This window comes from Pseudophryne corroboree, chromosome 8 (genome assembly GCF_028390025.1).
Source record: "Pseudophryne corroboree isolate aPseCor3 chromosome 8, aPseCor3.hap2, whole genome shotgun sequence".
Classification (NCBI taxonomy): domain Eukaryota; kingdom Metazoa; phylum Chordata; class Amphibia; order Anura; family Myobatrachidae; genus Pseudophryne; species Pseudophryne corroboree.
In genome coordinates, this window is record NC_086451.1 from 132,898,266 (window position 1) to 132,916,786 (window position 18,521).

The 18,521-nt window shown below is 41.8% G+C and overlaps 1 protein-coding gene across 3 annotated transcripts in view; it reads left to right on the forward strand.

Annotated features, from left to right (window-relative positions):
- The window catches only part of LHX6 (LIM homeobox 6), a 193,451-nt gene extending 184,926 nt beyond the window's left edge, over positions 1 to 8,525 (forward strand). For all 3 annotated transcript variants that reach the window (XM_063936932.1, XM_063936930.1, XM_063936931.1), the window contains one exon: positions 12 to 8,525. In XM_063936932.1, coding sequence (XP_063793002.1) covers positions 12 to 32 — 21 coding nt within the window. In that variant the 3' untranslated portion in view covers positions 33 to 8,525. The remainder of the gene's footprint in view (positions 1 to 11) is intronic.
- Positions 8,526 to 18,521: the final 9,996 nt, after the last annotated feature.

Here is an 18,521-nt window from a genome sequence, read left to right on the forward strand (position 1 = left end):
TCTTCTGGCAGGTAATCCTTTTTCAGTATTGAACATCATCTTCTGCCATTGGTGATGACATACTGCCCTTCCTGCCTGGGTCATAAAGAATTCAGCACAGATTGACACCCAGCACAGAAGACATCATGTGTTCTCCTTGGCTTTTATTCTCTATGAGTGAAGTGGCCAATATATAGTGGAGACTTTAATATTTCTTCAAAAGAACGTAGACTTTGCTTCTCGGGAGAGCAGCTAAACCATCACATTAAATTAGTTGGCTGGATTTCCTATGGGTATCAATTCAATACAACCCATTCCCAGAAGGAATTTGTCATCCACTGCACTTGTACGGAAGACTAATTACTGTACAGCCAGAATGAGGAGGCCTCATTCTGAGGAGACCTCATTTTCAGTCTAAAGAACATGAAGTTGACCTGAGATGTTGCACCTGGTTGGATAATGCTCATTCAATAACGGTGACTAAGTGTATGCATTATTTGCATAACCAGACACAGCAAAGTCTCTTTAAAGTACAGCCTCACTTATAACTTGATTTGTTGGTACAATAAAAGATGTAACAACCTACAACATAAAATGTAAGTTCCAAACTCTTAATAAGCTTCTCTACCCAAAACATTTTGTCATGTAAACGTTACAACTTATTGAATTTCTTGTCTTTAGTTTCCCACACCTCTACTGCTTGGAGTAAATCATCTCTACACTAGAATTATATAAAAAAAAAAATGGTTAGACCTATAATATTAGAGATTTGGCTCTAGTCTGTTATCTCTCCTTGAGCGTCAGATTAGCTTTGATTATACCAAAAACCATTTAAATGTTTCTCATCAGTTACTGTTATTATATTTGGGAACATTAATCCCACAGCCCAAAGCTCTGCTAAAATGAAGAACTGTTAGGGCATGTTTCAGTATTGTGAAAACTAGCCAAATGAATAAGACTACTTTAGTTTACTTTACCTCATCATATAGAAAATATGGGGATATGTATCAAGCAGTGTAAAGAGTGGAGAAGTTGCCTATAGCAATCAATTAGATTCTAGCTATCTTTTTTTTAGTATATTCTATAAACAATAGGTAGAATCTGATTGGTTGCTATAGGCAACTTGTCCACTTTTTACACCACTTGAAATGGGGGATGTAGCCGTCGGTATTGTGACCGCCAGTCTCCTGATCGCTGGTCACATAACTACATCCCCTTGAAACTTCTCTCTATAGTTTGATAGACAACAATTCCTCATCACGTCAGAAAACTATTGTGAATCAGAAACATTATATTGCCTATTTATCACTTCAAAGTATTCATCAATTTCTTCTGATCAGAATTTTAAAATAAGTTTTCCATTTCTAAGTTCTTATCAAAAGCACAAAGCCACACAATTGACGTTTTGGTGGGTGACATCAGCATAAACCAGTTAGTCTCATCACTTTGATAAAGAATAAGAAATAATTGGGATAATTATTTGCATGCACAATACCATCTGCATTTCTGAAAGATCTCATTTAACTAACATTGAGGCATTAAATAAGAAAACAAGATGGTAGATGAAAAATATATACACCACGGGCGTATGGCGTATCTATCTACCATTTTTTCATGCTGTTTATTTTATACTTCAGTTTATTGTTAAACCTTTTGCATTACAAAGAGTGCATATCAGACCAGATGTTATAGTGCATTTCTGTCCCACTTTTTTTTGTCAGTGAATTTATTTTTGTACGATATAGAGGCACACACATTAAACTTTGTATGTGCAACTCATCAGCAAGTGGAATTGCAAAAAGAAAAAAAAAAAGTTAAAGCTTAAAATACACACTATCCAATTTGGGGAATTATCAGGCCAATCAACAGATACTGCCAGACAACTGTGTATACAGGGGCGCTGGAATGTTTGTAGCCGATAAATGTTCCTGTAACCTTCCGATTGAGGACACTAGAGAGCATGTGCGGCACACGTCATCCCCATCATCCTGATCCCGTTTTAGAGATGAGGCAAGAAAATGCCCAGTATGTATGTGTATGCACCAATCCAATATTCACTTCATTGCATCGGAGCGTTTAGGAGACATTGGGAAAAAGATCCGGTAATGTACATATGACTTCTCACTCAGTCTTTACGCTGAAAGTAAGGAGGAGTTAGGATTGTTAGGAGTTAGGATTGTCCATATTTAAAATACCATCATTATTTGGTTTGTCGTTTTAAATACATTGCTATAATAGCTGCACTCAGAAAATAGAACTCATTTGAAAACAGCTGCAAACATCATCTCAAAAAGTTTAAATGCACAATGGAAAAACTATATGACACAGCTCACACTTATAGATCATTTTACGATATGGTAAATCAATTTTGGCACCGTCACCTACTTAGCTGTGACTACTCATAAGGAACCCTTATGTTAAACTTTGGAAAACGTAAAACCCCGATTATACGGGATTGTACTAACTGTGGTGCAGTTTAACCGGGGCAGCTAATTTTTTTTAATCTGTTTTTATACTCCTCTCTGGTAATATATATATGCTGTACAGTAGTCCAAGCTAGGCTGCACATGTTCCTTTCTGGCGCACACCCCTATGTATTTGACTTTTCATTTCGAATAATGTCCACATTAACAGCTAATCCACCACCTGCCTGGAATAAAGGCCTGACCCAGAGCTATGATGCAATTAATATTAAATAGGCAAACTAGATGGCTCCAAACAAATTTGTCCTCACCATTCTATATTTCTGTCACTGTCCTGTAAATGTAGAAATCTCATATAGTTTAGGAAAGACAACATGCTATAGGTTCCGTTCAGAAGCTGTGATGCCTATTCAGACGTCCTGCGGGGCTTTGCACAAAAAGAGCATTATACTCTTGTGAATTTAGCACTTGGTCTTGAGGATGAAATCATTTCTTCCGTGTGCTAAGACTAGCTGCTATAAACACCTACATTCATTTATATGTGGATATACCAGATGCTACTGTCACTTGGCAAAACGTGCCTGGAATATTTGCCAGTTACTTTGCAAAAAAGGAAAAAGGAACATTTAAATATAATTTTATCCTGCATATAAATACATGCAAAAAATTACTGAAATACAGAACACAATCACGTTAAGACATCTCTTTCAAATACCCTTCATAAAGGACTCCCTCTATTAAGGAACTTCCTATAATTCCTTTACACCATACAAAGATGCCCTTGAATAGGCAACTACATTCCTGCTGCTTTTTTGACACTTAGCGGATATATTTCATGACATACAGGTTCTACAAATAAACTGGTGATCAGCTGAAATATAGCGTACTGTAATTAGCTAAAAATTCTGCATAATTATGTCATACTTGTGCAGAAAAGGTGGAATAATTATGTAAATGATGGATTGATTATAATGAGAATCAGACAATTTACAATTTCATTTACCAGCACTCCTTCACTGCCAGAACTTTCAGGTGTGTAAACACAGTAACTGAATATGAGATGCACAACAGAGCCCCCACATACCGTACCTTATGTGAATTAAGCAATCACAAAGACTCCCTGTTTCCAAAAACTGGTTTCAACCGCTGCCAAGTTCTGATGAATATTCTAAGCCAGATTTAAAACAGACAACAAAGTAACGTTGATGCATTAGTCCAAGTGGACTTTTTTTTAACTTTCCAATCCTGCTTGCTGAGGAGTCGTACATACAAAGTTAAAGTCTATTGCCTGCTCACCTGGAATGTCCAGGATACTCCAGAGTTTTGAGGAGTCCCAAGGATTCCCAGGAGAGCTGTTCACCCTCCTATATGAACTCTCCCAGAGGGAACCATACATACTGTAAGTAGGTAAGAGTTCAGTGGGTGTGTAAAACCTTGTGAGCAAATGGCCAAATATATTTCCCGTTCCACTAACATGAAAGATTACTGGCACAAAGAAAAGCAATGATGCTATATTTCAACTCCGAGCCATATAAATGGTAATATGGAACATAAAACATATGCATGAAAGGCTACTAGGTTGGAGAACAAAGTATAGGGGCACAGGTAGATAGATGTAAAAGGACAATTGTAGGAGAAATGTTGGTAACTGTTAGGACACACATTGCACTTGGTAATCTTAATGAGCTCTAAGAAGAAAAAAAATGCCTTCAGACCATGGTAATAAATTGGTGCAGGATGCTCAGCAGTGTAATAGCTGCAATGTAATGATGTCAAGAAAATAAGGAAGAGAGCCAGGCTGTTTTGGCACCAGTGGAAATAGGTTTTTGTGAGATACACAATCGAGTAACATTATTATGACCACCAGCTAGTATCCAGAGTAACCGCCATGTGCAGAACAGAGAGCTTCTAGACGGGCTGAATTGTCATTTTAGACACGTCTGGTAGCCCCCAGGTTCATTTTGACAGTGAGCTGCTCCACTGTACCGTGTCGGTCAGCCCTCACACACCTTCATAGCTGACGTTCACCTCTCACATGTGGTGCTACGCAGTTTCCATGTCGGTTATTCGCAATGGTGCCATGTGTCCAGTCATGATACACCTTCACAACAGCATGTGAACTGCTCACAAACTGCGCTGTTTTAGAAATACTGTCACCCTTGGCCCGAATGACGACAATCATTCATTTTTGCAACCCAGATAAATCGCCCCTTTTACCCATGACAACAGCAAGCGATATGAGGGGTTTTTTCAGAGTTGTTAGCAAACCAAAAAAGTTTGCAATTGGGCAAAACCATGTTGCACTGCAGGTGGGGCAGATGTAACATGTGAGGAGAGATTTAGATTTGGGTGGGGTGTGTTCAAACTGAAATCTAAATTCCAGTGCCAAAATAAGGCAGCAAGTATTTACCATGCACAGAAACAATATAACCCACCCAAATATAAATCTATCTGCCCCACCTTCAGTACAACATGGTTTTGCCCAATTGCTAACTTTTTTGGTTTGCTAACAACTCTGAATAACCCCCTGTGTGCAGACAGTCTATCCACACACCCTATATACCCACCAAGCCAGAGCACAACTTCAGCAGGACAGTCCCATTTGTCTAGGCCTGTCCCAGTTTCCTGCGGTAGGGTGAGTTGGGCGGAGGGCGCATGTGCACAGCATCCATTCACAGTGATGGGAGAGACTGGGGGCAGGCCAGCATCTCAGAGACTGCTGGGCATGCCCCACAATGATGGGAATGGGGATACGATGAAGCTCCACCCCCTTTCCCTGAGGCCTCACCCCCTCCACGGTCAGCCCCTTTCATGGTCCCACTCTATGAACCACCAATGCTAGGAAGTATGTAGTATTAGTATTTATAGAAAGGAGGCACTCATTACTATATAGTAAGAGGCCCCATTTCCTTTTTTGCAACCTGGTACAGACCTGCCAGGGGTACCAGGAGGGGACTAATACTACTTAACATTGGTTCTGGCATTCCTAAGTGTTGGGGCTAATTAGCATGACCCATTGAGGCAGGGGAGGGTTTTTTCTATTTTTTTCCTTACAGGCTGACAGGCAACATACAATAGCTGCAGTTATCTAGTCTGTCACAACCACCTCATTTTTAAGCTGTTTTTTTTTTGGAGTGTTTACCTGCAGTTTCCAGGCTAATGTGTCTGGCAATCTCTAATTTTTTTTAATGTAAAACAACTGGGATGACAGTTTACATCAGAGTGAGCTTTAAAATGTCAGTTTTGCTATGATAAATCCAGAGTTTGCTGATAGCCCACAAATAATGCCAAAGAGAGTCAAATTGCTTTTCAGAAATCCTCCCAAATGCTGTTCACACACATAAAATATTGGTGTATCAATTTAGTCAATTCAATCTAGTCGAGCAAACATTGTACATAATGGGCAGTATTTAATTCTGTTCACCCCCTTCCACACCCGTTACGTTTCTGCTGACGTGTGTGTTATAATCATTTCAGCTTGCTACCCTCGGGGTAGCGAGGGCGCCCTACCATTTACGCAGCTAAACCTGATTACTATGGACACGATTTGTGTGATAACGGGGATCACTTTAGAAAGGAGATTGGGCGTGATATATCATTTGAATACCGCCCCATGTCCGTATTTGAAAATCACTGAATTTCTAACCAGATTGCATATGAACTGGAAGGTTCATCAGTCCAGTCCTTGAATATGATAGTAGTGTGTGTGTCCAATATCTATTGCAGTCCAATTTTATCTAATTATTGCAGTCTGGGATTATTTTGCATTTACATGTGTTTAGTATAATTGCTGACAGAACCCATTGCAACGTGTGTAGGCAACATTAGTCTTTTTATTGCAGGACTTTTACTGAAAACTTCAACAATGACAATTACATTTATTTTGTAGGAAACTCTTTTTCTAAAATAGTACTTTGTTTGATACCACTAACAGTTGAATTTATGAGCACCAACCCATTGTAGTGGTGGCATTTACATTTCCCCGAAATCACATCTACTTTATTTTACTGTAAATTTTCATTCATATTTGAATAATAAGACTTAATTTGCCACTTTCAGCTTGTATTGTTAATATATAATGAGGCTCAATCATCTACAATGTATTGCCCCAATTCCTCGTTCTGCTTACGCCAGAATTGGATAAATCCAACATGTTGGAAATCCTCAAATTGTTAATTTCGACCCAAAAAAATATTGGGATTGGGATCTTTAACATAATGAAATTCCCTGACAGATTGCAGATCATCAATGTCGCCAGTCGCTAGTTTTGATTTCATGTTGCTTTATGCTTGTCCTCCTTCATTTTAGCCATAGGGTTACAGAGTAATGATCATTTGCTGAGGAACAGAAGGTTGCATAGGCCAAGTGGACTAGTTTTTTTAGAGGGAGAACCTACAGTAGTTTTACACAGCAGTGCCAAATAAGGTTTTAGTTTTCAAAGTGAGATAACTGAAATGAGCTAAAGGGGCTGCAGACTACTGTGTCCTACAGGTGGAAAACCAAGACATTTTGTGGTGCGCTTCCCATATGCTGTGTAAATGACACCCAGAGCATCTGCAGGGTACTGCAATTCAGAGGTTGAGTAATCTTAGTCCATTACCTTTACATATAAACATAAATCAGTAGTAACCTAACACTTTAAATAACTGTACAAGTACGCAAGGCTGCTGTTAGGCTGTCAGTGGGAAGACTCTGGTAAACATTTTTTGATGTCCCATAATATGGAAATTTACTTTTAAAAGACTTATCTAAACCAACAAATCAAAACAGTGGGGCAGAGGTATTAAGTCTGGAGAAGTGATAAAGCAGTGATAAGTGCAAGGTTATAATGCACCAGACAATCAGCGCCAATATGTAAATTTACAATTAGGAGCTGATTGGCTGCTGTGTTATCACCTTGCACTTATTACTGCTTTATCAATTCTCCAGGCTTACATCTGCCCCAATGTTTCTTAATGATCACTTTTTGTTATGTCATGTATTCTCCTGGACTCCAAATATTAATCTATAACTAGTATCACACTATTGAGAATCAATTGTCAATTTCTACTTAATGATGTTGCTGTCAAGTTGTCTAAAATAGATTTGTTGTCCTCTGGTATGGGAAACTACAGAAAGGATTCTGTGAGTAAATTGTGTAATAATGGGAATAAATTATTTTGTAAACCATCCATTTGAATAACACTTTACCATTAATCAGAAGTAACATGGTACGTACAGTCAGGGTTAATGGGTCATTGATTAGACCCATATGCAATACAAGTGCTGCATGTTTCACTGCAGTTAACTTCTCATGCATGCTGCATAGAAACATGTAATCTAATTGTAATGAAACCTTGCATTAAGTGTATTTCAAATGGTTCTATATTTACATGGTTGATTTGGCAACCATATTTGGTGAGACAAAATTTGCCTGTACGGATCCACTGCAATGCTGGACAAAGTCATCATTAATATATTCCAAGTCTTCTCTTTATCTGCATATAAGCGACAAAAATGGGTAATGGACAAATCTCCTACTACCACATGGCCACTGTTGGTACCTGTACAAATTATGAACAATGAATGACCCAGAACTAAATCAGTTCAAGGTTTTACCTCTAATCTGCAAGTCTTCACCAAGATGGCGGTGATGGCTTATAAAATCTGTTCGCATCCAGATCATCACCAAAGCATTCTCAAATGAACTGTTTTGTTATTGTGTGTTGCAATCAGACATTTCTTGGTTAACATCTTAGGCCTCGTACACACTGGCACCAGTAAAACACAGATGAGGTGTACACGGTGCGTAGCAGTGAATGTGCATTCTATGCACTGTGAATGCTTTCAGAATTATGGTTCACTGAACCCTTCGGCAAATGCTCACTTGCAGGGTGATCTTCAGATATGAGGCATCGTGTATGCTACGCATCGTGTATGCCTTATTGGAGCCTGTATGCGAGCCCTTATTTAGGTAAAACAAAGATTACCGCAAATGTAATATTTATTTATTAAAGAAAAATGTGTAAGCACTTTTTTTTAAGTATGTCTGTTTTGTTATATATACTTTTAATGTTGTGCATTGTAAAATGTCCTATTTGTGTATTAAATAAAGTTACCTTGGGTGGAAGTGCTGGCACTTAACTGAATGACGCTGATTTTTATTGCAGTGGCAAACCATGAGCATGAATTATATTTATTTTCATCAGTAGTTTTCACGTGCCAGATGCAGGTGTGTCTGAGATTATGCATCTGCATGGGTTTGCTTCCTATGCATGCACATTGCAGATCCATAAAACATTGGGGTAGTACTCACTCTGCATCAGAGCTTTGCACATTAGCAAAATGACCTGGTCCATTGCAAACTTACCTTTTGTTCCCCAACACAGCTGAATGGGGCAGCAATATAGGGCCTCCCACAAGTCAGGAATTCTCTGTATGATATAAAACTTTGTGAAGCTGTTGTCATAAGTATTAAAGAGTCTTAGGACCAGCTAACTCAATAGGGTGTTGTTAAGAAAACATGGTGGGCAAGCACATAATGGAATACAAATTTGTGTTCCCTACTTCATCCTTCCCAGGTCATTATCAACTTTATGTACATGGTTCTCTAAATAGCGCTAAGACGCTATGTCCTGTTTATGTGGATATACTCTAATATTATGACATTACGCTGTCAAAACTCCAGATAAGCACTCACAGTATGATTCCAATCAACAGACTCGGGAGGCTCAAAAGAACATCCCAGAGCAGACAACACTAATTTAGAAATGATGTTGCAATTTGAAAAGTTACATTTCTAAATGACCAAATTACCAAAAACAGCCATGGTTAAATGAACAAGTTCAAGGTCAGTCTATATAAGGTTAAAAGAGGTTATTCCTTTGTGGATTTCTACTGCAACAAAATTAAAGAAAGGTTTTAATTTACACTAGGGCAGAACCCATACACTGTTGTGTTATACACCAGAAAATCCCTGGGTCTTATCCATAAATTCTTACATTGTGGAGAATATAAGCAAGGCAACAAGTAGAAAAATAATGAAGAAAAAGTATTTTTTTGAAAATGCTGTAGCCAAACTGATAATGTTACATGTGAAAAATAATATTGCATCATTTACACATCTACGTAAAATGTGATTTTTATTATTAAAACATGATGTGAAATAATGTATCACTGGCAAATCTGAAGATTCCGACCAAAAAATGATTGTGATCGACAAGTCAGGGATTTTTATCATGCAGTTTTTTTTTGCCATTGTCATCTATGTCCGCAGATTGGTGGCCTCAGAACAAGGAATTGGCCTGTCGTTTTTTCCAGGAAATATCAATAGCTTGATATAATATCTCCTCACATTGCAATGAAAATGTACCCAAAATTGCAAATAAAGTGTTTTTTTTTTTAATTGAAACTGACAGTAAATTAATTAAAAACAAATGCATGTTTTTTTTGTTATTTTACTACCCCCTGCCAATAAATACTGTTTTATTATTATTTTTATTATTATTAATATTAGCTTAAACAAGAGCAAAAAGACAGCTTCTAGATAGACAATTTTTCTCTAGTGTAAATGAAATTACATTAAATTTAATTTACACTAGAGAAAATAATAAGGTAACAAAACAAAGCATACAATAAAGGAGATTTATGGTAGACTTACCATGGTTAAATCTTTCTGCGAGGTACACTGGGTTCCACAGGGAATACATTGGGGTGTAGAGATGGATCTTGATCCAGAGGCACACACAGGCTAAATCTTTAGACTGTCCCAGGATGCATTGCGGGGCTTCCTCTATTACCCCGCCTCCAGGCACTGTGAGCTCAGTTTTGTTAACCAGTCCAATGCAGAAGCAGGCAAAAGAGAAGGCAGATGTTAGTCACATAGAACCACGTTCTCACGACAGGAGAAGGGACTAGCGGCTAATGCCATACAAACCCAAAGAAGCTAAGTGCGTCAGGGTGGGCACCCTGTGGAACCCAGTGTACCTCGCAGAACGAGATTTAACCATGGTAAGTCTACCATAAATCTCATTTTATGCAGCGGGGTACACTGTGTTCCACAGGGAATACATTGGAGATGTCCTAAAGCATTTCCTCAAGGGAGGGGACGCACCTTAGCGGGTATGAGAACCCGGCGTCCAAAGAAAGCATCCTGGGAGGTGGAAGTATCAAAGGCATAGAACTTAATAAACGTGTTCACTGAGGACCACGTAGCCGCCTTGCACAACTGTTCTGCGGACGCGCCACGATGGGCCACCCAAGAAAGTCCAACAGACCAAGTAGAATGGGCTTTAATAGCAGCGGGAGCTGGTAGTCCAGCCTGCGCATAAGCTTGTGCAATCACCATTCTAATCCATCTGGCCAAGTTTTGCTTATTCGCAGGCCAGCACGTTTGTGGAAACAAACAGTACAAAGAGGGTATCTGACCTTCTGATAGAGGCAGTCCTCTCCACATATATATGGAGAGCCCGTTCCACATCCAAACACCGTTCTTTGGAGGACAACTCAGAAGAGATGAAGGCTGGAACCACAATCTCTTGATTAAGGTGAAAAGATGACACCACCTTAGGTAAATAACCAGGGCGAGTTCTAAGAATTGCTCGGTCACAATGAAATATCAAAAAGGGTGAATGACAGCACACCGCGCCTAGGTCTGACACCCTTCTAACAGAGGCAAAAGCCAGCAGAAACAGGACCTTAGCTGTGAGCCATTTAAGATCCACTGACTCAAGAGGTTCAAATGGAGACTCCTGTAGGGAATTCAGGACAACAGACAAATCCCATGGAGCCACAGGAGGGACATATGGAGGCTGAATCCACAGTATGCCCAGAGTGAACGTATGAACATCAGGTATAGACGCAATTTTTCTCTGAAACCACACCGACAAGGCAGATACGTGAACCTTAAGGGAGGCAAGACGAAGTCCTAAATTCAGGCCTTGTTGCAAAAAAGCCAGAAGTCTGGGAGTACTTAACTTGGAAGCATCATAATTCTTAGCAGCACACCAGGTGAAGTAAGAATTCCAGACCCTAGAATAAATCCGTGCAGAAGCCGGTTTGCGGGCCTTTAGCATAGTTTGGATAACTGCCTCGGAGAATCCTTTGCCCCTCAGGAGTGAGGCTTTAAGAGCCACGCCGTCTAAGCCAATCTGGCCAGGTCCGGCTAGACACAAGGGCCCTGAACGAGGAGGTCTGGGCGTTGAGGAAGTAAAAGAGGACGCTCTATTAAAAGGCCCTGCAGGTCTGAGAACCAATGCCGTCTGGGCCACGCTGGAGCGACTAGAAGTAGTATTCCTCCGTCTTGCTTGAACTTCCGTAGTACCCTGGGCAGAAGTGACACTGGAGGGAACTCGTAGGGCAGACGAAAGTTCCATGGAATTGCCAGTGCGTCCACGAACGCTGCTTGAGGATCCCTTGTTCTTGATCCAAAGACCGGAACTTTGTGATTGTGTCGAGACGCCATCAGGTCTACATCTGGTAGACCCCACATGTCCACTAGGAGTTAAAAGACTGTCAGAACTCTGGTATTTTGTGTATCCAAGTTAGAATCAATATGTGGTTCTGTGGTGGGCGCACAGTGCAGGAAACTTGGTGGGCGTAGATAAGACTTGCGGATGAGGTACACAGGAAGATGAGGTTAATATTGATATGCTTTATTGTAGATTACATGAAATATACTGGCAAAAGAATCAGTTCAATATCTGGATTGCTTGAGCCGGACTGGAATCCAGCGAGACAACTGGAACTGGAGTTAGTTAATATCCGACTTGCTTGAACCGGCCTGGAATCCGGTGAGACAACTGGAACTGGAGTCAGTTAAATATCAGACTTGCTTGAACCGGCCTGGAATCCGGTGAGACAACTGGAACTGGAGTCAGTTAAATATCAGACTTGCTTGAACCGGCCTGGAATCCGGTGAGACAACTGGAACTGGAGTCCACATGAATTCACACTGATTAGCTTGCACTTGGACTGAGCTGTTTCAGGAATGCTTGCAGCAGCACACTCAAGGACACACTGGAAGATTATTTAACTTCAGGAAACTCAGCACAGGTGTTACTACTATGAGCTGGAATCACAGTGTTAGTATTGCTGCAGTGAGTAGAAATCACAGTGCTGGTAATACTTGCTTTGAGCTGAAATCACAGTGCGGGTAATGCTGCTAAGAACTGAAGTCTCTGTGCTGATGATATACAATGAGCTGGAATCACAGGTAGTTTAAAGAGCTTTCAGGGCACAAGGAGTGAACCCTGAAGTATGAGTCTAGACGCAGCTAGGAAGCGACGTTGTTCTGGACGATTTGCTAGGGCCCTGCCCAGCCCCTTTATCCCCCTTGCTGGACAGTGATTGGGCAGTGGAATCATGTGACTGAACCGACAGCCGTGGTTGGTAGAGTTGCGGTCAGCTGATCATTGGCAACATGGCGGCGCCCAGTACCTGCGGCCAGCGGGGAGGATAGCGGTGAGCTGGAAGGGAGTTCAGGGGTACTGGAGCCAGCACAGTGGGAGGCGACATGACACCTGCAGGACCACCGGAGCCGGACTAGGCTGCGCACTGGTAAGACCTGTGACGTTAAGTCCCGATTCCTGACAGTACCCCTCCCTTCAAGGGTGGCCACCGGACACCTTTTTGGCTTCAATGGAAATTTGCTATGGAAGACTCGGACTAAATAAGGAGCATGCACATCTGAAGCATTGATCCAAGCTCTCTCTTCAGGACCATATCCTCTCCAGTCGATTAGGTATTGCAGACGACCATAACGACATCTAGAATCAAGAATTTTCTCAACTTCAAATTCCACACCACGGCTGGTAACAACTTTCGGAGCTTTTGGAGGAGTCTGTTGGAAGCGATTGAGCACTAGTGGCCGGAGGAGAGAGATATGGAAAGAATTCGGAATTTTTAGATATGAAGGCAAAGTCAATTTATAAGCTACTGGATTGATTACTTGTTCCACAGGAAAAGGACCGATAAATCTTGGAGCAAACTTCATGGAAGGAACTTTGAGTCTAAGATTACGAGTAGACAGCCAAACTCGATCTCCTGGCTTTAAACTGGGAACAGCTCGTCTCTTCTGATCAGCAAAAAATTTATATCTGGCGGAGGCTTTCTTTAAAGACTGATGAATTGACTTCCACACTTTAGAGAATTGTTGTAAAGAAACGGAAGCAGCTGGGACATCAACTGCCGGTAATGATTGAAAATCAGGTACTCGTGGATGTTGGCCATAAACTGTGAAGAAAGGTGTTGTGTCAGTGGCAGTATGGTAACGAAAGTTGTGAGCAAACTCTGCCCAGGGTAGTAGATCTACCCAATCGTCTTGAGATGAAGAGACATAAAGCCTGATAAATGTTTCTAATTCTTGATTTACCCTTTCTGTTTGGCCATTTGTCTGTGGATGGTATGCTGAAGAGAATTTCAGTTTTACTTGAAGAGCTGAACAGAGGGCTTTCCAAAACTTCGCCACAAACTGTACTCCTCGGTCAGATATAATTTCAGTTGGAAGTCCATGAAGACGAAAGATTTCTCGAAGAAAGTGCTGGGCCAGCTTGTTTGCTGATGGTAGCCCTGTGAGTGGAATGAAATGAGCCATTTTTGAGAACCTGTCGACCACTACCCAGATGGTATTGTGACCACGGGAAGGCGGTAACTCAGAGATAAAGTCCATAGAAATATGGGACCATGGTCGTGTAGGAATAGATAATGGCTGTAAAGTTCCCGCTGGAGACTGCCGGGAGGTTTTATGTTGAGCACATTTGGGACATGACTGCACAAAATCTTGAATGTCGGACTTCATGTTGGGCCACCAATAGGACCTTTGAAGAGTTTTATAAACTTTAAGAACTCCAGGATGTCCAAAGAACTGAGAAGTATGTGCCCAAGTCAGTAATTTCTTCCGCAATTCTGGTGTTACAAACATTTTGCCAGGAGGAGGAGTAGAATACGTAACTTGAGTAGTAGCAAATGATACTGGACTAATAATAGGACGTTCTTCTTGTGAATTTGCCTCTGTATCTGGAACCATGGAACGTGATAAGGCGTCCGCTTTCACGTTTTGAGACCCAGGACGAAATGTGATAAGGAAACTGAATCTAGAAAAGAATAAAGCCCACCGGGCCTGACGTGGGTTGAGACATTGAGCAGACTTGAGGTACAGCAAGTTTTTATGATCTGTAAGAATTGATACAGGAAATTTAGCTCCTTCTAGAAGATATCTCCATTCCTCCAGAGCCAACTTGATTGCTAACAATTCTTGATCACCAATAGAATAATTCCTTTCTGCAGGGGAAAATTTTCTGGAGAAAAAACCACATGGATGCAACTTTCCAGCATCAGAAGTCTGTGAGAGAACTGCTCCCACACCTACTGTGGACGCATCCACTTCTAAAATGAAAGGCTTCTGAACATCAGGCTGATGGAGAACTGGTGCGGTGATAAAAGCTTGCTTGATAAGGTGAAAAGCAGACAGAGCTTCCTTGGACCAGTGAGCCGGATCAGAACCTTTGCGGGTTAAAGCAGTAATTGGTGCTACCAGTGTTGAAAATCCTTTGATAAACTTTCTGTAATAGTTAGCGAATCCCAAAAACCTTTGTACTGCCTTCACAGTTGTAGGAAGAGTCCAATTGAGTATGGAATCTAACTTGGCAGGATCCATACGGAGTTCAGAGCCAGATATAATGTATCCAAGGAATGGAATAGATGAGACTTCGAATGTACATTTTGATAACTTTCCATACAAACGATTCTGACGAAGACGGCTGAGAACTTCTCTGACTTGTTGACGATGTGTTGCAAGATCTCGAGAAAAAATGAGGATATCGTCTAAATAAACAACGACAAATTTGTACAAAATGTCTCTGAAGATTTCGTTTACAAAATGCTGAAACACTGCAGGAGCATTACTTAACCCAAAAGGCATCACAAGGTATTCATAATGACCATCTCTAGTGTTAAAAGCTGTTTTCCATTCATCTCCTTTGCGTATTCTTATAAGATTGTAGGCACCTCGTAAATCGAGCTTGGTGAAGATAGTGGCTCCTTTAACTCTGTCAAAAAGCTCGGTAATTAAGGGCAAAGGATAACCATTCTTAACTGTAATATCATTAAGACCACGATAATCTATACAAGGTCGAAGACCACCATCTTTCTTTTTAACAAAGAAGAACCCAGCGCCTGCAGGAGATGAGGAAGGCCGAATGAAACCCTTTTGGAGATTTTCTTTAATGTATTCTGACATTGCTGTAGTCTCTGGAACAGATAGTGGATAGGTACGTCCCTTGGGTGGAGTTTTCCCTGGAATGATATCAATGGGACAGTCCCACTCTCGATGAAGAGGTAACTCATTTGCAGCTTGCTCACTGAATACATCTGAAAAGTCCTGGTATACATCTGGTAATACATCTGAAGCTTTAGTCTGTCGGACGGGAATAACATGCTGTAAACAGGACTTGAAGCAAGAGGGGCTCCAAGCAGAAATCTGAAGAGTGGACCAGTCAATGGATGGATTGTGCAATTGCAGCCATGGAAGGCCTAGAACCATCTCGTGGGTAGCCTTGGGAATCACAAAGAACTCAATCTGTTCAGAATGGAGAATCCCAATACGTAAAGACAAAGGTGCTGTCTGAAGGGTGATATTACTTTCTGGTATGCGACTTCCATTAACCGCAGTCAAAGCTATAGGCCTGAGTAATGTTTTAGTAGGCAGACCCAATTCATGTACTACAGAGAGGGTCAGAAAGTTGCCTGCAGCTCCTGAGTCTAGGAGTGCTGAGAGAAATCTTGTACCATGGAAGTATTCCAGAGTTGCAGGCAGAATACAATCTTTCTGTGGAGAAGTTTTCTGAAGGATTCCTAACCTGACTTCCCCTTTACAGGTTAGGCTCTGGCGTTTCCCGGACGGGTGGGACAAGAACCCAGGAAATGACCTGGAGCAGCACAATAAAGGCACAACTTCCATCGCTGTCTTCGAGAGCGCTCCTCAGAGGATAGGCGTGATCGATTAATCTCCATTGGTTCTTCTGAGGATGCAGATGGAGAAGATGCACGAGGAACAGAGTGTATCTTTGTATGGTCACCCCTGAATCTCTCACTAATCCGTTCTCTCATACGTAGATCAATCTTAACGCATAAGGAGATCAAGTCATCTAACTTAGTCGGAAGATCACGCGTTGCCAGTTCATCCTTTAGTTTATCAGAAAGTCCATGCCTAAAAGCAGCCACCAAAGCATCATTATTCCAATTTAGCTCGGATGCTAAAGTCTGAAACTGAATTACAAATTGCCCAACAGGGCGTGATCCCTGCTGTATCTGGAGAATGGTAGCAGAAGCGAAGGAAGACCTGCCGGGCTCATCAAATATTCTTCTGAAGGTGCTCACGAAGTCCTTGTAGTTGGTTAACAGAGAATCAGCACGCTCCCATAATGGTGACACCCAGTTCAGAGCAGAACCTGACAGCAAGGACACGATATAGGCCACTTTAGTTCTATCCGTAGGAAAGTTATGAGGAAGTAATTCGAAGTGTACTTCACAAACATTTAAAAAGCCTCGGCAGAGTTTTGGATTGCCGTCAAACTTGCAAGGTGTGGGCAGCTGAAGATGTGACACCCGGGTGTCGGCTGTTGCTAGCTGAATTGATGTAACTGGTGCAGGACTGGATACTGGAGTAGCTGAACTTAAAGATGATTGCATGTTATTAAGATGTGTAGAGACCTCTTGCAAGAACTGAACCACTTGCCACTGGGCGGTTTCCTGACCTTCTAGTCTGGTTATAAGACTTTGAAGAGCCCCTGGACCAACACTCTGATCATCACTTGAATCCATTTGGTCCAGAACAAACTGTCAGAACTCTGGTATTTTGTGTATCCAAGTTAGAATCAATATGTGGTTCTGTGGTGGGCGCACAGTGCAGGAAACTTGGTGGGCGTAGATAAGACTTGCGGATGAGGTACACAGGAAGATGAGGTTAATATTGATATGCTTTATTGTAGATTACATGAAATATACTGGCAAAAGAATCAGTTCAATATCTGGATTGCTTGAGCCGGACTGGAATCCAGCGAGACAACTGGAACTGGAGTTAGTTAATATCCGACTTGCTTGAACCGGCCTGGAATCCGGTGAGACAACTGGAACTGGAGTCAGTTAAATATCAGACTTGCTTGAACCGGCCTGGAATCCGGTGAGACAACTGGAACTGGAGTCAGTTAAATATCAGACTTGCTTGAACCGGCCTGGAATCCGGTGAGACAACTGGAACTGGAGTCCACATGAATTCACACTGATTAGCTTGCACTTGGACTGAGCTGTTTCAGGAATGCTTGCAGCAGCACACTCAAGGACACACTGGAAGATTATTTAACTTCAGGAAACTCAGCACAGGTGTTACTACTATGAGCTGGAATCACAGTGTTAGTATTGCTGCAGTGAGTAGAAATCACAGTGCTGGTAATACTTGCTTTGAGCTGAAATCACAGTGCGGGTAATGCTGCTAAGAACTGAAGTCTCTGTGCTGATGATATACAATGAGCTGGAATCACAGGTAGTTTAAAGAGCTTTCAGGGCACAAGGAGTGAACCCTGAAGTATGAGTCTAGACGCAGCTAGGAAGCGACGTTGTTCTGGACGATTTGCTAGGGCCCTGCCCAGCCCCTTTATCCCCCTTGCTGGACAGTGATTGGGCAGTGGAATCATGTGACTGAACCGACAGCCGTGGTTGGTAGAGTTGCGGTCAGCTGATCATTGGCAACATGGCGGCGCCCAGTACCTGCGGCCAGCGGGGAGGATAGCGGTGAGCTGGAAGGGAGTTCAGGGGTACTGGAGCCAGCACAGTGGGAGGCGACATGACACCTGCAGGACCACCGGAGCCGGACTAGGCTGCGCACTGGTAAGACCTGTGACGTTAAGTCCCGATTCCTGACAAAGACTTCCTGATGAAGACTCCACTCTCCGGCGTGCACGTCCTGACGACTGAGGAAATCCGCTTCCCAGTTGAGGATTCCCGGAATGAACACTGCTGATATTGCTGGCAGATGGCGTTCCGCCCAACAAAGGATTTTTTACACTTCCATCATTGCCATGCGGCTTCGAGTGCGGCCTTGACGGTTTATGTATGCCACCGTGGTGTCGTTGTCTGACTGTACTT